Source organism: Catharus ustulatus, chromosome 1 (assembly GCF_009819885.2).
Source record: "Catharus ustulatus isolate bCatUst1 chromosome 1, bCatUst1.pri.v2, whole genome shotgun sequence".
NCBI lineage: Eukaryota > Metazoa > Chordata > Aves > Passeriformes > Turdidae > Catharus > Catharus ustulatus.
In genome coordinates, this window is record NC_046221.1 from 41,137,779 (window position 1) to 41,160,775 (window position 22,997).

At 36.1% G+C, this 22,997-nt stretch overlaps 1 protein-coding gene across 9 annotated transcripts in view; it reads right to left on the reverse strand.

Annotated features, from left to right (window-relative positions):
• Positions 1-4,648: 4,648 nt before the first annotated feature.
• SLC4A7 (solute carrier family 4 member 7) overlaps positions 4,649-22,997 on the reverse strand; it is a 93,112-nt gene continuing 74,763 nt past the window's right edge. For all 9 annotated transcript variants that reach the window (XM_033063979.1, XM_033063949.1, XM_033063971.1 and 6 more), the window contains 11 exons: positions 22,409-22,514; positions 20,441-20,602; positions 19,403-19,516; positions 18,772-18,933; positions 18,277-18,528; positions 16,013-16,081; positions 15,418-15,591; positions 14,943-15,074; positions 14,089-14,180; positions 12,264-12,371; positions 4,649-9,102 (listed from right to left, as the gene is read on the reverse strand). In XM_033063979.1, the coding sequence (XP_032919870.1) occupies positions 9,021-9,102; positions 12,264-12,371; positions 14,089-14,180; positions 14,943-15,074; positions 15,418-15,591; positions 16,013-16,081; positions 18,277-18,528; positions 18,772-18,933; positions 19,403-19,516; positions 20,441-20,602; positions 22,409-22,514 (1,453 nt within the window). In that variant the 3' untranslated portion in view covers positions 4,649-9,020. The remainder of the gene's footprint in view (positions 9,103-12,263; positions 12,372-14,088; positions 14,181-14,942; positions 15,075-15,417; positions 15,592-16,012; positions 16,082-18,276; positions 18,529-18,771; positions 18,934-19,402; positions 19,517-20,440; positions 20,603-22,408; positions 22,515-22,997) is intronic.

Genomic DNA, 22,997 nt, shown 5'->3' on the forward strand with positions numbered 1-22,997 from the left:
CCAAACCTACCTGCTTTCCTTGCAGTAGGAGACACAGCTTCCTTCCACAGATGAGTAGATCTATATGGCATGGCCTCATCAGGGCCATTACCACACATTAAATCCCTGCAGACAAACATACAGTAAATTGGTCTGACTTCCCACAAAAGCCCTCAGCTAGTCACTTGAACAGTACACAACACCTGTTCACTGAAAATCTTCTAAAGCCCTAGAAACACACAGACATGGAAAGAGGATACTCAAGAGGAATATCTTGCTGCAACAAAAGCAACTATATTGATGCAAATCCTTGTCTGAATGGGAAAAAAAAGAATGGTCAGGCACAGGCTGGGGCTGTAGAATTATCCTAGAGAATTACATACAGCTGTATCATATTGGTAGAGCACTTCCAATTTAAAAAACAAAGATATAATACCACTGTCTGATCCATTCTACCTATTTTACTGTTCACTAAACATGGACTGTTTGGATGTTCCCTTTGATGTGTCTCACAGAATTTTCTGTATCAAACCTGATGGCCTCCTTTTCTTGTTGTGCAGAGTAGAATTCCTCTGCTACTGTTTTTTATTTCTCTTCCTCATAAAGACAAAGAAGAAGAAAACTGGTCATAAAACAATAGCATTCTAAAGTACCAGAAGCTTCTCCTTCTCAGAGTCATTTTTCCAGTTATACAATCTCACATCACAGAAATGCAACTGTTGACAGCATGAACTCGTGCACTGTATTAAATCTCTCTCGGAAGTGGCCTGTAAGCCCAGTTCATTCCACGTCTAGTCTTTTGAACAAGCCTGTATCCTATCACATGGAATTGATCTGGATCCACAAGAAATTTCTCTGCTCTCTTCCATGCACCTGCTCAAGAAGGTTATTAAAAAAACACCTCAGAACTCTTCTGTGGCACCAGTTATTACCAGGGAATGAATATAAACAGGATTTGTTCTATCACTCAGCAGACAAAACTACTGAATTCAGACTAAATGAAATGCAGTTTGCTCAAAGTATTTGTTTTCTTTGCTTCAAGAGCATTGAAAGTTAGGAGAACCCATGTACATCTCTAAGAGTAAGGAGTAAAAATTTCCATGTAGTGTTTCAGTGATATTCTTATATCATCTCCCCAACACCCTGTCCTTTTGGGATGTTACTGAAGCATGACACGATGCAATAAGCATCTCTCATTTGCACAGTAGGAAATACTGTGAAACTCACAAATTGTCTACTTGACTATGAGTATGTGTGCACAAAGAACAGATTTCAACCAATTAAAAAACAACTAAACCACACACAAATAACTTGTCTATGAGAAAACAAGAGTTTAAATTTTCAGCATCCCGTGAAATTCTTGGGTTAAATCTCTTAACTGCAAACAACTGGGATTCCCAGTATGGTTAGATTTTAAGAACTGTTAGGTCTTTGTGATTATTTAGAACATTTTATAACTGTCTACCAACCTTGCTTTAGAGCTGCCATTCCAATTCTTTTGCTGTTTCCTCTGCCTTGATAAAGGTGAAACAGAGTGAAACAGATGACAAGTATTTTAAAAGTTTGTTGCCATTACAGATCCAGAAGTCCCTGTGCAAAATTGAACCTGATATTTCAAGTCTATTTTGAACTTGATGTTTCAAGCCAAATTCCATTCGCTGCTGCTGAGAATGAAGAGACACTGGTCAGTCAGGGATACAGCCCTCACCTAGCTCTGAGGACTCACCCTGAGGTTACCTCTCTGTTTCCTAGAGGCCAACAAGTCAGCACAGGTCAGAGAGCCCTTCAAGAAAAAGGCCAGCTGTGGCCACAAACTGACCCTGCACTGACCTCTTCAGTCCTCTTATCTCAGATGCACAGCTCACTGGATTGGGAAGCCTGATTCAGGTTACAAATAATCTCTCCTACTTTAGCCCTGATTACCTTGTGCTTGTCAAAGCACTTCTAACTGCACAAGGGCAGGGACAAAATGCAGAAAGGAGGACTTACCCATGCAGCTTAGAGTGTTACGCTCTTCACCTTACTACAGAGACTAAACTAATCTATTAAGAGCCAGCTGCCAGTGAAAATGGCTTTCTCCATTCCTTCCCTTCCCCTTCAGCCAGAATTTCTTCCCTAATTCTTCAGCTGATCTGAGCCAAACCTGAGCCAGTTTAGAGAGCTAGACAGACAGATAAATTGCACTTCCTTTTGTATTGTTACTTTCCTACCAATTTAGCTCACTGTTACAGTGACCTGATGAGTGTTTCTGCTGACAGGGCAGGAATGCACAGGTGTAAATCAAGGAAGAAGAGCAGAAAGCCCCTTCCATCAGTAGCCAGTCATTAAATCAGGTAGGTATATTAGCACCAAGTCCTGAGTGAGGGGTAGACAAACAGAAACAACTCGATGTTCCTTCTATCAGCCAGAAACCTGAGAGAAAACAGACATTAATATTCCCTTACCTATTCTCACAGTTATTTGACTTTCTTGAAGTCACTGAGTAAGTTCCCATCCCATGTTTCTACTTTACTCGTGCCAGTAGAAATTTCCATGGAACCAGGCTTATTCACTGTCCTCATAATTATCCCCCTGCTATGACACCAGCCATGAGGAATGTGTAAGAAACACACCAAATACCACACAGTTGTTCCAGATAAAAACTGAAATCAGACAACTCTTATAGAACAGAGACACATTAAAAGAAAAATGTCTTACAGCACAGTCTCATTTAATTCCATTTAAGACAATGAAATCAGAGCAATAGCAATGCATTCATTTTAATTGGGGATAATTACATTTAATTAGCTATGTTGATTCAATTACATAGGAAGAGAGATGCATTCTGACAGCACTGGAATGCAGGATAGGACAAGAAATACTCCAAGAACCCCATCAGAAACTAATATAATCCACATGATGAGAAACGGGAGACAAAGGAATTACCCCAGACCTGATCTGTGGCCCAGTCTAGTATCTGTCCCAGATGACATAAACACATAAGCTTCAAAAGGTAAAAACAAGATCCAAACCAAACTAAGCCACAAAGAAGTGTTGGAGAATAAATCTACCCCTGTTGACTACAGTGTAATGGTGTCTTCAGCAAAAATATGTCTCAATCTTCAGTAGCAATAACTACTGGATATGGATAGATTGTAAGCCAACTAGTTGCTTGATTTTCCCTTAAACTCCTCTCTTAAGCACTCCAGTGTCCAAATTCCACTGACTAATCATACACAGGATAACAGGCTTAAGGTGGATAAAGAAGCAATAGATATTTTGGCTTTAATAAGACTTTTGATGCTGTTGCTTGATAGGAATGTATCTAATACCCCATCTAATACCATAAGCTGGGTCAGATGAAGGTCAGGTGAAAATTCACTCCTTAAAAGAGCAATTAGAAATATATTATTGTCAAAACAAAATGGATTCCAAACATGGTGAAAATTATGGCAAAGGAAGCATCAAAGGTGATGAAAAATTCCCAAAAGTTATTTTTCCTTATCCACTCTGATGGAAAAAAAGGGAATTCTGGCTGGCTTCCTCTCTTGTTCTCAGAGAACATGGCAGTCATAATAGATCCCCACTAGTGATAGCCTGTGTCTAGGAAATTGTATTGAAGGACCCACACGAACAATGCTTGAATAATAATTCTTGCATTTTATTAACTGAATCAATACAGAAATCTATGTGTGTGCTATACACAAAAACTTCCACACGCATCTATGTGTCTCAATCTTTTTTTAACAATTTCTTTGGAGATTCTCTAAAGGTTAACAGGGGTAAAGTTCTTCCTGCTTTCCTGACAAGTGAAAACATTCGAGCTACTGCTGTTTTGGGGTTGTTTCTCTTTGGGTGTTTTGTTTTGTTTTCTCTCTGTACCACCTCATTCCGTAAATGGCCAGGCCTATTCTCAGATTGCTGGGTCCACCAGATGTCAGTCTCTTGCCTAATTTCCAGAGCACAACTTCCCTCTGTAGAGTTTGACTAAATCGACCCTGTTAAACAGCAGTTCACATACGTAACAAAAACAAAACAAACAAAACAAAGCAAAGAATAGGGGATTTCTGAGTTCTAATGAGCAGCTCAGTTCAATATCAACTCTTTGAAACTCACCCTCTCTGCTTCCACCACCAAGCAGAGCTTTGTAGGGAATTATACCGCTATTACTTAGAGCCTCTGGGAATCACGAGACTGTTCAATGCCTACCGAAAGCCCAGAGCTGGTGAAGGGGCAGGGCTGTGCAGCACGTCATTCAGTGGAACGGGAGGAGGATGGGCACATTTCATCGCTTTCCCCATCCTTGCCTGCCCTCGATAGGACTCGCCCGTCCCTTGCCTTGCGTTTCCCTGCGCTCCCTTCCCTCCCGTTGCCTGCGGTGCCTCAGCGGCTCCCCCGCCCCGGCCGGCCCCACTCACTCCACGGCGCGCTCGCCTCCGCGCCGCCGCCCGGCTACGGCGACGCTCGCTCCGCCGGGACGGGGCCCCAAGACCAATCGCGTCGCCTCTTCTTGGCCCGCCGGCCAATCGCGAACCGCCGTGCTGCGCAGTGCCGGGCTGCCACGGCACCGCTTCCGCCCGGCGTCGTTGCCATGGACACGGGGACGCCCCGGCCGGGCCCGCCCCGCAGGGTCCGACCCCAGCACCCCCCGGGCCCCGGCCCGGGGCAATGAAAACAAAAGTGGCCTGAATGGAGTCCAGGAGATTGTTTATTGCTTTTACCAATTTTCTGAAACGTTACAAAAGATAATTTTATTCTAGCAGTAATTAAAACAACACAAAGGCTGAATCTTTCACATTAAAGACAAGTCTGAGAGTTGTGTTTTCTGTATAAACTGAATATTGATTCTACAGTTGGAATAATGTCTTCATTTGCTTTGGATTTGTTTATAAAGTAAGAAAACATCACTGTAATTAGAAAAGCAGTCATAAAAAATTCGAACCATACAGTATGTAATCACATTTCAAATAAAGAATATTAAAATCAAAACTGCAGTTCAGCTGCAAAAGCTGAACTTGGAAGACACCTTTGCAAACGAGCATCAGCAACAATAGAAAGCAAAATACTAGAAATGGTGTGTCTTTCCAATAAAATCATTTAGAAAAGTATCAATTTTCAAACTCATTCATTATTCCAAATAAATGTCAACAGATACTAAATTCAATATGAAAGTGTCTTTAGATAAAGTTCAATGCCAACTACAAAGTCCTGTAAGTTTTTGCTAAAAACATTATAAAATAAAATTGACAAACATACTGAGAAATTTGCTTTATTTATAGCACTACACTTATGCTGACTCAAAGCTGTGTGCATCTATAGTCTTAAATCTTGCCATAAAATAAATTACTGTTGGTATAAACAAAATATTTCCCACCTTTCACTGTACTTGATAATTTTGTCCTAGATGAGTAATTAAAACATTACTAATCATAAGAAAGCAAAAAGAAAACTAAGCTCGCTATGGTGCTCGCCTGACAGATTACATTTGTGAACGGAGAGTCATGAACCATTTACTTTCTGATTTACAGAACCTATGTACAAGACAAACCCTTTAGCGTGGTGCAGGCTCTGCGACGTGACACCCACTTGTTACAGAAATATTTTACAGCCTGTTGAACCTGCCTTTGCAAAGGGCACAAATTAGGAAGTGACTGTATAAAGACAGAGGTGCAGGTGAAGCAAATGATAACTTACAGGAAAATTTTTATTAAATGAACAAAAAAATGGCCAATATACTTGGTTGAAAAAGATACCAAAACCATTAGGGCACCAAGTCTACCCTGACAGGTTTTATGATGACAAACTTGGCAATTTGGAACATTTCACGGAACAATTGTATAAAATATTATGTTATAGCTGCAAAATTAATCTAGGAGGAAATTGTTGTTAACTTGGGCATATGTAAACAGAATGAAAAATGTGTCACTTTAAAACATATGAAAATAGTAAGAATGAGTTTTCTAGAATATAATTTAAATACAAAACTGCATTTTAAGTGATACATTTTAGACGATAATTTAAATGGAGTGGTCAAAATTAAGACCTACATTTCATGTAAACATTCATATTTATAAATAAATTAGGAAAAAAAAAGAAAAATTAAAAAAAAAAAAAGGGACTTCCTGAGGTGGCTCTGCAGCCAGGTACACAGTAGCACTAAGCTCCATTCCAGGAAACCAAGGCATCTATAAAAAGTGCAGGGTTGTTTATTTTCCTCTAACTGTTGGAATGGAAATCCATTGGCGTAGTTTTTACAGGGCTTAAGCCCTATGAAAAAAAAAAAAAAAAATCAGTGCACAGCAATTATCACTGCTCCTTTGCATCCATTAAGGCAAAACATATATCTACATACAATAAACTACATCCTTAGCTGTCTTATTTTAACACTATGTGTGATTTTAAAGCAGAGGTGTAAAATGAGCAGTGAATCACTTAACCATACATTAGCAACACGGATTTATGCACTTAATACCAGATCTTCTCCTGTTCATGTGGGAAAAAAGCGCAAGTAAAACTGTTGCCCAAGAACACTGGAACTAAAGGTCACTGTAAATAGTTGCCAAGTCATGGTATTTCTGGCACTGATTAAAATATCTGCACAATTAAATAAATACTGTGATTAGACTTGTGGGGCTTTGGTTTTGTTGCCTTTCAACTTTTACTCAAAATATACCCACTTTCTGTAATATTGACCAAAACGTAACCCTTCTGATGTAGAAGCAAAATACAAGGTGTGCAGCACCATGGAACCCTGATTTCCAGCATTAAAGAGTTAGCAATCCAAGAGGCTTCTAGTAATTTTTTGAGTCTTTGGAAATTGTTACAGAACTGTGAACATGAAGCATAAAATACTACTGAGAGGACAGAAGTACTGTATTGTGGATGATGCTACATAAAATGTCCAAAATATCTCTTCCCTCTTTAATTCAGAGCAATAGGTACATAGTAGTGAACTACTGACACGCAGATGGTGTTGTTTGGGGTTTTTTTTAAATAATGTAGAAAGCTTTGAGAAACCATCTGCTGTAGTTTCGTTGTTGTCTCAGTTTTATCAGAGGGAAACCATGGGTTATTTTCAGAAAGAGCATGAAGTCAAACTAAGGCACAAGCTACACTATTATCTAAGAATGCAGGTCATTACACAGTATTGTTCAAACTGGCGATGCAGACCCCCTTCTTGCTTTGCCACTGACCTGAGCTGTTATGACAGCCTGGATACCATTACTCATATTGTTGTACACTAAGATTTCCTTTCTTTAAACTGTCTTCTCGAAATTCAGTTAAATGAAAAAAGGAAAGAAAAAAAAAGTTCAATAATTGCGTTACATTTAAAGGGAACAGTAACAGTCCATGTAATATAAATACTATTTTTAAATGTTTCCATTTTTTCCCACTGATTGCTTTATTTTTGTAATATACAATTACCTTCTCTACAGGTGACACTTGGCTGAAGAGCACCAAAATTCCACCTCAAGTGGTATCTTCAGATAAAGTCTGCCCTCCTCCAGAATCAGCTCCTTTTGCAATTGTTGAGAATTTTATCACTTGATCCATGGTAAAACTCCCAACTCTGCCAAAAGCAGAATTAAGCAAAGAGCATCTTCTAGTATTAAATGAGCAAAGATTCTAATCAAAGCCACTGTAATGCATCCAGAAAGGGCTAGTGGCAATTCATAATGTAAAGAGATCATGTTGGAAGTTAAAGCCAAAAAAAACTAAGGCATAAGGCAAAAACTATTAAGAAGGGAAACTGCGCAGGTAAGTGATCAAGATTTTCATTTATATATAAAATTCTCATTATTTCAAATATTATAATGCTAAACACTAGAATTTGAAAACGTAAGTACAATAAATGCACTGACTGCATCTTTATCAGTGGAGTCCCCAAAAAATCCCATTTACTTTAATAAATGAATATTTATTTTTTCAATTCATCTTACATGATAGAAATTTATACTAATTAAAATAAATAAAGTGTTTAAAAATAAGTTGGTGTGCTATCATATATGCCCTTTACAACGGAGAAGATCAGAACTGTACATACAAATACCACAAGCCATTAGTAATTCATAAAATAATACTGATCATAAACCTATTCCAAAATTGAGCTACAACTAATTTAATCAAATACACAGTAAATTAAAAATTTATTAACCAAGAAATATATTTGATGAAGATATGAAATACTCTAAAATCTTAGAGTTGAGTAAATCAGATGCTGAAAATATATGGGAAAACATGTAAGCAAAAACAGGAAGAAAAGAATTCAAGAGTACTGATGTTGTAAGTACTTGTAATTTCCTATATACCAATTGCTGCCTGTAAATCCAATTCATATTGTGTAAACATGGAGTGTCCAGAATGGCAAATACTGACTTGGGACTGTAACTACCATTACTGCACTCATACTGCTACTGGACAATAATGAAAACTCAAGAGAATTCAAAAAAAACCCAAAGAAAGCAGCACACCAGGGTATTTAGATACATATTAAGGCTTAGCTAACCACCTGACTTAGGGCTCTAGGCCACTTCTGTAGAGTAGGGGAGAGAGAGTCCAGAAAACACTAGCATGGAGTGGAGACATAAAACACAGTAGTTCTTGTCAACAGCACATTAACATTTGTTCTATGAAACCACAAAAAAGTATACCCTGCAAAAACAAGCACTAATTGCCTGCATGGAAAACAAAACTTCTGTAGCGCACATTATAAACAGAGGTATTGCAAAATTTTAAGCAATGTGGACCAGTAATCATCAGCCAAAGCTGATGTAACTTTTATGCACATATTGATTATTGAAAATAATAAGCATTCATTACAGTCTTCCTATTTAAAAATGAAAATAAAATTTCCAATAAAATAAATAGCTGAAGTGTGATTAGCACTCATCTTATTTGCTGGGAAAATCTTCACATTATGCAAGCATATCTACAGTGCCCTAAACAATGGCAGAAATTAAATATACGTTGCTCCTTAAACTGGAAATCACACTTCCATGGTATAATATCCTACAGTGATATATATACACACACAAATACACGCAATTTCCATTGGTTCCATTCTATAAAGATGTTTCAGCATCCACATATCTCACAACAGGTAAATTTTCCACTTCTATTTTCACACTTTCTGGTTTTTCAGGGCTGTTTGAAAACAAAGAAGAAAATGTAAGATCTGGTTCACTTTAGGAAAGGTTAAATTTTAAACGTTTTATACATCACAATGAACACTGAAAATATTTACATAAGGATGTTTTTATGATGAGGTATTTCTATTACATTTTAGTAATTGTTAAATATATCACAGGAACAGTACAAACTTGAGAGAAAACATCAATCTATCATTCATAAATACCATATCCAATTCCACTGCTTTTATTGATTTGAAACTGTTCATGCAAAACATCTTCAAAAATAAACAAACAAACCTCCAGCACAGCCTGCAAAACTGTCTAGGTAAAAATACTCAAAAATACGTAACAACCAATATTACTAACACATCTTTATCCTTGGGCAGGGAAACAATCTATTCATAAGAATGGGAGGACATTTCAGTCTGTTCAAAAGGAGAAACCACACTTGCAACAACAGCAGAGGACAGTAAGAAACCTGTGTAAGTGTCCATTCAGGTGAAACAGAAGGCCCTAAAGACAAGTGGCACCTCAACAACTGACACTCTTAGGGACACAGACACCGAACAGCGCCTCACTGAAGGACAATAACGAATGTCCCAAGGTAGCTGGAAAACAGTAGAAGATGAAATAAAACAGCATAAGAGGGAGGATGAATTTCAGAAGAGATGACACATTTGTAGAGTTGCTCTTTAAGGAAAAAAAATTAGAAATTCACGCAAAGAGAAAAATTCTGTGTCTCCTTAGAAAATACAAGTGTGCTGAGACTCCACAGAGTCTGTAAACTACAACAGATGATTGAGGTAGAAAAAAAAGCAATCTGGATCAATTCAGAAAAGGTAAAAAAGCCTAGAATTATATTTTTAAAAATAGATTATTTTTAATAAATCATGCCAACCCACACAACATGTCATCTGGAATTATAAAAGACATGTTTCCTTCAAACTACATTAGTATTTAAATATAAAACTGAAAATAGCAGTGCCTACAGAACCACTTTTAACACAGCATTAAATGTCTGTTTGTACCACGAGATGAAGACAGTTATGCAAAAAAAACTTAGTAGAACTGAAATGAGTAATGTACTGGAAATTACTTTTGAATGACCAGTAGTGTCACCTCTGAATCTGAACAGGATGCAAAGAAAAGTGTAGCAAATACCTCAAAAGAGCAATCGAGTTAGGGCTCAAGAAGTCAACCTTCCAACATTTTCCAGATTAATGCAATACCAGATTGCCTGTTAAAAAGCTTTTTTTCTGGTACCAGTGGTTTTAATTTTCCATTTTAGCAAGGGAGTAAGTTTTAGTAAGTTCCCTACCAAGATGGATTTTTTACTGTACTAAGCTCAAGCAGGGTATATTATGGAATCAAAGGCAAATGTCTTATAGTAAAACATAACAAATAGATACAATAATGAATACAAGGTTAAGTACAACAAAAACCACTGCAAACTGGTCAGAAGCCTGATTTGCTAGTGTTGCACATAATTCCATACTAACTTAACCTACTCAGGAAACGGGAAAGTGAGAGATGAAATTGTACTAATTTATAACTGCCTGAAAACTGAATCGAAACATCTTAATTCTTCTGGAAAAACAAATACAGGCCTGTATATCTTCAAGCCTTACACACCCAATGGCTATCAGATAATGCATTAGAATCATCCACAAATTCTGTAATGGGCTTCTGAGAAGACAGCAAGAAAAAAACCTATTAGATAAGGAGGGTATACTGACAACCATACTCTCTTATCTCTTTAATACCTCTATTTTTTGTCTTCTTCATGGTTTTGCTCATGTGGTACTCAAGTTTTTGGAATGTTTTCATTAAACATGTGTTTAACATTTTAAAAATGTTTAAACAATGCAGCCTTAGACATTCACTGGAAATGGTACCTGCACTGATGAGTCTCTTAAGCTTCTCCTCTTACAACATACCTCAAAGCTCTTTCTCTGTCTCCCTTACACTTGGTTGAGCTGCTGTCTGTCCAAAATAGCATATTTCCACGCCTAGTCTGGAGTAATGCACATGGTGAATGGTATACAAGTGCTAAGTTACTACTAGTGTTTCCAACAATACCTGAGTTGGCTTGGACAGAGCCATGAACAAAGTAGGAATGCTCCAGCATTGGACAGAGCATGAACACTCCCCTCCTCACCATGAACACTTTCACTGAGCTGCAATTTCATACAAAAACCTGGCAATTTTGTATCTCTGAAATATGCCTTCCTCTGACAGAATTGGCTGAAAGGGATCATCCAACAGAAGATGCATACAGTAGACAAAAGGATAGCTTAGGTTTAGTTTTCTGAGGCAGACATGCCCATTGTCTCCTTTCCTACATTAAAACTACTAAGCAATAGCCACATGGATGTGGAGCAGTCCACAGACACTAGTCCCTATAAATTATAAGACTTTCAGAAAGTTTGGATATTCTGCATAAATATTCATGTTTTGGCTTGTTTCCCCAGAGAGATTCAGCCAGACAGGGAAGAAATTAGGATAGAATAGCAGAATGATTCATCACACTCAGATTTTGTTCTTTGACAGGGAGTTCACAGAGAAGAAAGGCTATTGACCAGCACAGAAAATGTGCGTCAGGTTACAGGAAATGCTCACAGCACTGAGGACTCATGACCTGCCCATGTACCTTATTCAAGGTTATTTCACATTCAGTGAAGATAGTATTAGAGGCAGGTTTAATTTTTAGACATTAAAAATGAGTTGAGGAAAAGCAACCCAAGCAATGCACTCACCCACAAAAACAGGGCAGATCCTAGGGCAGTACAAAGCACCAGTGCTGGACTTTACCTTTTATTTTCAATGGAATTTCTACTACTGAGAATTCCATTCCTGTGTTCATTTACACTCTAGTATTTAGAAACCCTAAGCTCATCAAAGTAGTAAACACTTGTATTAAGTAAATAAACAGTAATTTTAAAATTATTAAAATAATACATTTAATAAAATAGTAATAAAATAATTCCTTATACAAACAAATAAACTTCAAACTAAAGAGGAAAAATTAAGCTCAAATTCTTCTAAAGTAAGAAGTCAGTAACTCAGATTTATAAACCACATATACTCATTTTTTTAAGATACATTTCAATAAATACTAGTACAGCTGCTAAACACAAGATGATAGTTAGGAAAGGTGTGAGTAATTATAGCTACCTCAGGTTAACTCTGGTTACTTTGGCATTCTCAGTACCCATGGCAAGAGCCTTCCACTGTGCAGTTTTGGCCATTTCGTCTGATATGTTTACAACTGAGGGATCAATGCTAAAGAACAAACATACTTTCTGGTTAGTATTCAATTCCTTGCAACTCTATTATACTTAACTGTCACTCATCATTTACATCAGTTGTGCCTTCTTTCAATATTTACACAGCCACAAGTTCATCTCTTAAAAGTACACTTCAACAAAAACCTGAAAATTTAACTCACTAGCACTACCATAACATCTTAAAATAGGTTTTCACATAGATACCAGTAAGACATTGAGAATAGTTGAGAGGTAACCCATATCTAACTTCAGAAAATTATTTTGCATGCCCAGAAATAATGAATTGAATCACACTGTTGTGCTAAGGTTTTTGTTAACTGGTTACTTTAAGTGGCTTCTAGGAAATAAGGGCAAACCAGCAAAGGTTAATAAAATTTCAAAAATTCAGGTGAGATTTGAAACTATTAAAAAATCGAGAAAATACAATTATCTGGATAGGTTGGGGTTTTTTTTCCCTCTAAATCCTTCTTAGATACTTTGCAAGCTTCTTTTGCCAGACCACTCCCCTCCCAAGTGCTGCAGAAGTTCACCTTCACAGATAGTAAGCTTTTAAAGCCTACTTCCATGTTTTTCCTCCACGCAGTTATATGTATAGCAGACTTAGGTGTTGCCTGTAGGCCTGTTTTCTGTTCTGTTCCATATTTAAGCTTCAGAATCTAACCGAGGTCATTTTGTAAGTTTTTCAAACAGCATTAAAAAACCCTTCAAAGGTGTTTTTCCTCAGGGATCCCCATAAGACATATAAGGTAGCAGAATACATACAAAACACACACATACAGTTGATGAAATCAGAGCTCTACTATGAGAGCAATTAGTAACTCAAATATTTTTTCAAAATGCTTTAGCATTTTCATTTGAGTTGCCTAAGTCTGATTAAGCCTGCTCTCAGAATAGGCAACAGTACTCAGTAGGAATATCTGTCTAATTGAAATTTATGTCTGTTCCCAACTCTCATCAGGGCATACCTGGTACTATCCTAGATCCATAGGAAGGTCAATTTTAACCTAGGAACCCTAGTATTATGTAAGCTATTTATCTGCCACATCTTCAGGTTGTGTTGGAACACTTGAGAACACCTGACAACTCAGCTAAATACAATCTTAGTAAGGGAGACACCAACTGAGACAAAATGCCTACCAAAGCTGCAAGAATTTCCTTAACTGAAATTCCAGTACTTCCTTTTCTAGAAGAGAACCTATTCTTACATTTATGTTCAGAAACCAACCTTTTAAAGTAAAAACAGTTGCCTGTAAAATGGGTTTTTTGTACCAGAGAAATTACGACTTTAGCCCTCGCTTAGATAAACCAAATAATTACAAGCTTATATTTTTTCTGAAAAACCCAAGTGGCTGGCAAACACATAGCTCAACTGATGCTATTAGTTGCTTAATGCTCAGTATTTCATGCACAGCAGCACACAAATATTCCATAAAAACTGACCAAGGATGCTTCTTCACCTTTAGTACAGCTGGTCGAAATTGAGTCATCTGATCTGTTCAAGATGATCATGTAAATTTATAATTAAGATGCAGTTTTAAAGAACAATGCAATATAAAAATACTAATGTAGCACCATGAGATATATCTTCATATTTCCTAATCATGGCTAAGTTATGAGCTTGAAATTATTGCAACTCATAAACAACCAACTTTATACAAAGCAAGTTACAGCCTCTGATAAAAGAACTTTTAAACAGACACATTATTTTATACCTGTATTTCAAAGATTTTACAGGAAATTCCAGATTTGCTTCTCCATATGCAAGATGTACACTGTCATTGTCAGAAAACATTCTCTCTGCTTCCTGTAAATTCCAAGTAAGAAGTTTGTAAATTTACTCACATAGCAGAAACCACAACAGTATTTCATGTTATTCAGTTATTATCTCAAGTTACACGACAGGCATTCCATGGGGGTAAGAGGCACTTCCCTGTGGGTACTGCAATTGAATGTAGGAGACAGAGCTTAGGACCTTTCCTCTTAAAAGTGTTTTATTGAGGCAGGGGACATGGGAGGCCAGGGAAACGGGGTGTTACAAGCTTCGCAAGCAATTCATCTCGGTGGTGTACAGCAAGGCAGGACTCTTACGGAGAAGTTACAGAAGCTGTATTACTGTATTAATGGTAATCAGTAGTTGTGCTTAATGAGAGCTCCACAAACATACGAGCAAAATGTCCCTGATATTATGAACACTTTCGTAACTAATTTAGGCAGAATAAAGAAATCCTACTCCACCACTTCCCTCTCCTTTCTCTATTTTCTTTCCTTCTAATCTGATGAAAGACAAAAATCCCCACATTTTTGTGCCAACAACTGCTTCTTTCTGCTTTGCTTGAAAATTTTGATGCACAAATAAGAATCATAGTTCGAAATAGCATAATTGCAACACTGACTTAATTCCTTAACTACCAACAGCAGTTCCTCTAGCAAAGAATGTCATCTCAGTGAAGAATTTCAAAATGTCTATCTGGTATATATATGCTCAGGTCACATAAAATTCTTCAAATTGCATTAAGTATTTCCTAGAAATTCATAACATGCCTTGTTTGATTGTTTTCATACTTACTTCTTTCTCTTTTATCTTTTTGTCATCTTCTGTCTTCTTTTTACTTTCCGGCATAAGATCATCAAGCCAGCTAAGCTCTCTTTTGGTGAAACATAAATCCATGAGCTTACGAATGAACACTAATGCTAGAACCTAAAGGGAACCACAGACAAAGTCCTTTCTATTAAACTATTCAAATGAACAAAAATGCACACACACTTTCAGTACACTCAGAATCTAACTGAAGCCCTTTTTCCTAATACTGGATTTTATCTTATCCCAAAGGTTATAACTTTCACTTTCAACAGCTATTCACAACTGAATTGCTTGTTTTCATGAAGTGAGAAGTCTTTGTGTTTCAAAAGTGAGTGGCTTGTACTACAGGGCCTTTTTGTTTCTTTCCCACTCCCTTCTTAAAGGCAGCAAACATCTTCTAAAGAGACTCTGAATGTAAGTCTTATATAAAAATTATTAACTGGCAAACCAAAAATCTTACCATCATAGGGAAAACAACAGCAGCTGCAGAAGCCTTAATCACCCACAACAGAACTAGACAAGTGAGCTGAACAACTGTAAAGATATGGACCTTCCAGAGTGGCACATAACGTAGATAAATCAGGTCCGGTTGATGTTTGGCAGGCATTCCAAAAAGTTTTATACGGTCAAAAAACTGCATGGAAAATAAAATCATTCTTCAGTTAATTATTTTTTGCCTCTCCAGAAGAAAATAAACTTTTAGGAGACTATAGAAATGTAAGATAATCCCAAATAAAATACTCATGAAAGACAGTGAACATTCAAGGGGGTGGAACTGGGGGCTATTTTGCAGGGGTTGTCCCCTCCTCTCACTAATAAAAAATCACAGAATATTTCAGAAAATCTGTTTCTTAGCTACACTACTGTAAGAATAAATGAAAAAAGAACTGACAAGTGAAGACACAGTATTGTAAGAACATATACCTGAACATCACACTCAGGAAATTATCCTACATGCTAGTCAGACAATATAGAATAACTCTGTGGCTCACACAATGTGGGATGTTTCATTCAGTGTTAATCAAAATGAACTCCTCATTAAAATCAGACTTTACCTGAATGCCTTTTAATGAAGATACTCCCATGTAAAGAAAGACACCATACAAAACAGGCATGGGAATAAACTGGGGAGGAAAAAACAGCCACAATTAAAAGGGGAACCAACACGACATAAGAGAGCAGTTCATATCAGCGAAAGGCGCAGACTAAGTTACTTTATATTTTATTTAAGTGAAAACTGAGGGCCTTTATTTAAAAGAATACATATGTATCATTGAGCAGCAAAAAAATCCAAAACAAACACCAGGATAAAAAGGTAGTTCTGCCTTGACTGCTCATTCACTCAATTTTCTACTTTGCCACCAAAATTGCTATTCAGGCTAAGTATACTGCTTTATGTTGCTATTTGATAGGAACTGTATCTAGACTACTCTATTCTGTACATCTTCATGAAATTGCCACACTAAGTTTTACTTTTGAACACTTCCATATCTGGAGCAGACAATACAAAAACCTCACCATACCTACTGAGCTATGAAAATCTGCTAATTATTCAGAGCTAAGTTTTGCTCCAATAAGAAGACCAATTTAAATCTTATTAGATAATATTTATATTAATTTAAATTGTAATATATAATAGGCAGCTTATCTAATTTTGTACTGTGTGATTTTATATTTTTATTAATTTAAAGCTTACTAAGATAACAAAGTTGTCTACTGATTTCAGTGCACTTGCATCAAACATCTGCAGTGAAGCCTTCTTGGCTCCTGAATTCATTAAGCTTCCAAGTAAAGGACAGCCAAGATACACTGTGAAATCTTAATAAAAACCGCTGTTATCAAGACTGAACAAAAACCTTAATTTAAACAGTGTGAAATAAAACTATGCCTTAGAGATTCATTATTGCATGTATGTGTGTATGTTGCTAGTGTCTTCAGTGAAAGACATTAATTTGATATTGTATCTTCTACTGCATTAAATCAGTATAAATCCACACACGGAACAAAAGCACAGCAACTGACAGATGCAAAGTTTTGTTCTCCTTACTTCTTTTAAACAATAACAGTCATTCACACTGAAAAAGAAAAACATTTCTTGAAGAGCAAAGAGTAATAACTGCATTCCTATTATCCTGGGTCCATAAAACACAAAGTATTAAGTTCTGAGAATAAAAAGTTAAAATATGGAGCTTAAAACACTTTTCCTCAGCAACCAGCACTTTAAACGTTTGCTTTTGAGCAACAATAAATCTATTTCAGTATTTCTGCTTTTGATTCTGAATATTCTCATTATACAGCTGAGTTCTTGGTAACTGTTTAATGAGAGATTATAAAATCTGAATACTTATTTTTAGTAACTGCTATGGTCTTATTATTTTCAGACCTTTACATACTTTAATAGACATAAAAATGGTCAACTATTTAAAATTTATAATACATAACTACTACATAATACATAACTACTTACTAAACTATAGCTGTATGTTTACAGGATTATTCTTTCCCAGTGTCTAAATTTGAGAAGCTACATTTCTTATGAAATTGGTTGTGATCTGTCTTTGTTTAAACAGACTTTTACAAAGTTCTTTAGAAATACCAGCAGTCATGCAATATCTGCATTTCTGGCAACAAATAGATAGTTCTTTCATTTCTCTTTTTAACTACTGGATTTGAAACAACAAAGCAGACGTTGAACAGATTTTAGTAAATCTGAACTAAGTATCTTTCTTCCAAAAGAGTCTTTGAAAAGTCACTAGGGGTATAAATTAAGAGATAAGTGTAATCTGATGCTACAACACAACCTGCAAAATCACCATTATACTGTGATGATGCATAAAATAATCTTGACACAAAAAATCAAATAAAGTTTAGTAAGATGAAGATCAAGAAGTGAAAAATGTCATTCCTCCCTTTTAAAGCAGTATTTCTGTTCCTTCTGCTATACTATATTACTTCTGCTCAAGTAAATTCACTTCTTTATCACACTCCTTTTCGTGCTCCATTTATGCACTCATAGAAAAACTGCAGTTTTTAGGTAACATGAACCCAAGAAATTAAAAAAGAGTTGGCAAAAAAATCAGGTAACACAGGAAAATGTTGCTTTCTTCACTACTCGCTACATTCCTAGCTTTCTCAGACTTCATTTTCTTGCATCCTTCCATTTTACTTCTATTTAACTAACATCTGTTGCTAAAAAGCAATTTGAGAATGAGTTCAGGCATATCTTACTTAACAGAACTTTCTTGCGCTATGAAATGCTAAATCACAAACATCAAAATCAAAAGCACAAAGAAAATATTTTGGGAAAACTGTCTTTTACCTTTAACACAGAGGTCATGGACACTGACATCCCCATCAGCACAAAAATCATCAATCCTGTCACTCGCTGTTCCCGGATTCCCAAAAACTTTGGTTGTTCTCCTGGTGCTGAGCATTCAGATTCAACTTTCAGGCTGTTAACATGACTTATAGACAGGACAGTTGCAGCAACAAACCACGGTAAGCCCATGAGAGAACATATTCCCAACATAATACCAACCATGAGCAGATCAAGATGATAACCACAGCCTTTCTGTAAAAGTAAGCAAACAAAGAACTTGATAAACTTTCTCTTTATACTATATCCTATTTCCAACTCAGCAGATGAATAACCTACAACTACAAAAGTCAGATACCTTGAGAGTATCCACAAAATTATATTTGTTCTTGATTAGTCAATTTATACATATAGTAATTTCACAAATTTGCAGAATGAATCCAATTTAAAGTAAATCTGACTTATACAACATTAGACTTCCATAAAAATTACTTTTACCTTCAGTTTATGCTCTTTCCTGTTTATAATAACGGCTGTTATTTGTTGATCCATGAAAATGAGAATGGTACAGAGTAAAGCAGGAAGAGCAGCAATCAAGAGTGTCCACCAAGGATTGCCTCCAAGAGGATCTATGAGCCATCCTCGGTCTTTTCGGGTGGGCTGAAAAAAAAACAAAACAAAACAAAAAACAGCCCATCACCAACGAGAATTAAATGACTAAAATAGAATGCAGTCTTTAATACTGCTAACAGTTTCAATGAACAGTCGATCAGTCCCCTAAGTATACATTCAGGTTGTTTTCCAATGGCTTTGATCAAAAGACTGATTTAGCTGTTACAGGTGAACATGACATTTATACGAAAAAAATTAAAACAAATCCATTTAATTCCTACATTTTGTACATCTGCACAAAAAAATGCTGCCCTTGCAGTAATATATAAAACATAATTTCTTCTGTTTGATGAGACATACATCCAAAACAGAAAAGAGAAACTACTTGATCAACTACATTATAATAAATTTTTTTTTTTAAAAAAAAAGTCTGTTTCTATATAACTCGCTTGTTCTACTGTTCATAAAACAGCAAGCATTTTAAAAGTACTGTTTTTCAAAAGGTTTTGTTTCTTACTTCAAACTTCTCTGGAACCTGAAGCTTAGGAGAAGGTACTCCTACAAGATAGTCAATCAAAACCATGATTACTATGGTCAGAAATACTGCGAAGTCACTGATGGTAGAACGCACCTATAAAGAAACAACTTGTGTTAAGTCTTGCTTTTTCACCATTATAATCTGCACGTGTAGAAAGGCTTTCTTCCCTATAAAAAGTGAAGTTTATATTATACTACACTGAACATTATCTATTTTTCCTTGTTACTTTAAAGTTTAGGCTGCCAGCCAGCGTAGTATAAAGTTGCAGAAGACAATTATTTTGTACAACAGTTAACTCATTTAAAAGTGGTCTACTGCAAGAGACAAATTACTTCAAACAACTCCACCATCTTTCTCTCCCCTCAATCCCATTAGGAGGCTCAGCCATGGCAGCTAGTCCCCTGGTACCTTTGATCAGTAATATTCATAGGTTTCATGTTTTAATCGATAGGAGGCGGATAATTGGCAATACAATCATATTATCAAAGATAACATTATTAAACATTAGGAAGACATTACAGGGATGAGCTGAGGTTTATAGCAGATCTAACCACTTAATTTTGCCTAGAAGAAGTTACATAAATCAGTCTAAAAAGAATCATCACATTAGCATCTATTAGAAATACTAATCCCCGGAGGAACCACTCAAAATCCAATAGACATCAGTAGTTTGGGGAAAGCAATTAATTGTTTTGTATGACTGGAGAGGAAAAGAACAGCAATATTGTCTCTACTAATTATACCTGGCAATACCGATTAATGTGGGGAGATGGACTGCTTAGGTCTTTCAAAGTTTAGAGTATCTTGTAACTCTACAAAAATACAGAATAAGCACCAAATTTTCTGCAGATTATTTTTCCTCAAATGTCCTAAATTTTGCAGTTATTAGCTGACTTTTAGGTTTTAATTTCCTTTCCTGTCTTAAAAGAAATCTCTCAAGACAGAATTCAACTCCATTAAATTATACTAAAGTATATATTACAAGGTAGCAGGAGTCTAATCTCTAATCAGAATTACCTTAGTTGGGAAATAACGTTTGGTCTTGAATTTCTTAAGGAAAGAGGAGAGGAAAAATGTTGCAAAAAACAGTATGACAGACCAGAAGAGAACATCTGGAATATATGGTCCATGATGGCCACAAGCTGATCCACGAAACACACCATGATATTCTAAACATTCCTGCAAAGAGAAAAAGTCTTCATATGTCTATGTTTTATTCATTCAGTACATTCAACCAAGCTTCCAACTTTTTAATATAAAACACACTTCAGAATATTCTTAATTCCAAAAAGGGGGTTCTTTCCTTCATCACTACCTCACCCTGAAAAAGCCAGATGAGTGATGTCCATTCTAGAAAAGCCACAGTAGCCACCACTGATTATTTCAGGATGCCAAAATGCTGGGAGATGCCCAATAAGAAACAAGTTCTTTACAGTAACATTACTTCTATTCTGTTTTTCAATGCATTTCAAGATTGCTCAGGAAAAGCAACATATCCAACATCAACTTTAACCTAACAAACATAAAAAAGGATTCAGTTTCTCCCTCCTCTTTGACTTTGTTTTGCTCAGTTAAGGGAAAAAACATATTCTTATTTTATAAGATTACCCAAACCATAAGAAAAAGTTTCTAGCAAAGTAGGAAAACATTGTAAATAATATATTTAAATAAAAAAAAAGTAAAGTCAGATGATACCTATCCAAAAGACTTACAGAAATGCAAAGCAAAAAGTTAAAGTAGACATATGGAGTACAAGGAAACAAAAAGCCAATAAATCAAGTAGTAGAAGCAGCACTGCTCCAACCTAATCAATTTATTTATTGAAAATTTATAATATAACAGAAATTCTCCCTATTAACAATCTACTTTAATTAAAACACCAAATTCCTGATCAGTTCTTTCTCTCAGGTAAGACTAAAGATGCTTTAGAGGTAAAGGCATATAGATGAAAAGGCATACAAAATAAATAATTAACATGAAAGAAATATAAAAACTAAGTTCAAAAGAAACTGCTATCGTAAGTGATTATGGTAAACTAGGAACCATTGGCAGCACATAAAAACCAGTTCTGCTAAAAGTGAAATAAAGCACTGAGGTTTTACATGAAATTTCTGCTGTGCAAAAGAGGTGCTTTAGTGTGAATGTCTATGCTCAGACACAAGGGGAGCCCATACACAGATATCCACTGCTGTTCTAGACAGCCTCAGATAGTCAAAGTAGGCACACAACCTAGCAAGCATAACAAATACAGCAGTATATCCAAATCATTCAAGACACAGGTAGGAATCAGATAACAGGGTAAGTAAAGTGGCTGCACAGAGCTGCATTTATTCTACTGCACACTGCCCAAGAAACTACTTATCAGCAAAAGGGTTTCTCTCTAAAAGCTTTCCAGAGCACTTGCACATGGTAACTTTCCTCCTCTTCACCTACACACAAAATTAGATATTGGTATAAAATATCCACTTCAGAAGTTAATGTTTTATTTTTTAAATAGTTATTTTCAATTTCAATTATTTTCTTCCAAACAATATTTAAGCAGTTCCATTGATTCTGTTGGAGTTTTGTACCAATGTCCAACAAACTAATGAAATGTGCTTTCTACCACACTTTAACTACAATTTCCATCATTACATCATATTAAAAATATTTCTTTCAGGAACTGGAAGAAAGCAAACTCCTGTTTATTCACCTCACCATGTTCACGTGCAGGAAGATGACTGTGGTGCCTAGGAGCATTAAGGTGACTACCTCAAGCAGACATTTATATTAGCATTTACTTCCCTGGACTCACTCCTCTAGTCCTCTACAGTGACCGTGCAAAGCCTTATGGAAGAAATTGAGTTAAAAAATACACCTTTAAGGAAAAGAGTCCAGGTTCAATTAAACAAGGAATCAGATGAAAAAATGTTAATAAAAACTGCAGGTATTTATTTTTTATGCATATACACATACCAATATATATGCATAGTTTCAGATACTCACAGAAACTGTAAGGTTACTCCACACTATATCTTCCCCAGACTTATTCATAGTCCTCCACATGCGCAATGTTTCATTGCTTGGTTTCTCAGGCTCAGAACACACACATCTGAAGGGAAGAAGAAAAGTTTACATGCTCTAAAGCTGTATGTGCCAAAATGCAGCTATTTGAATTAGATTCAAAAATCCTGAAGAGTTTAAACCAGAGTTTATCCCAAACTTCCACGGAAGAAGCAGAGTACAAGGCTTTTCCTTACATCACATGACCTAAGACTAAGGGTAGGGAAATGAAATAAGTCATCCTCAAATAAGATACCATATTTAATATGTAGCGAGCTAACTGAACATATAAATGCTTACAGTGCTCAGCTTTAAAGGAATTGTATACATACTTTTTAGCAATATTTTTGTATAAGTAAAAATGCCCCTCTCTATTGCAGCATTTTGCAAACTTGCACTGCAGAATCCCTTCCATCAGACAGATTGACAGAAGTACACAAGATAAAAAAACCCCACAATGGACTGAATATTGATTTAATGGGATGTTTTCAAATAAAGCTATTCAAGTACACCAACTGGTAAGCTTAACAAG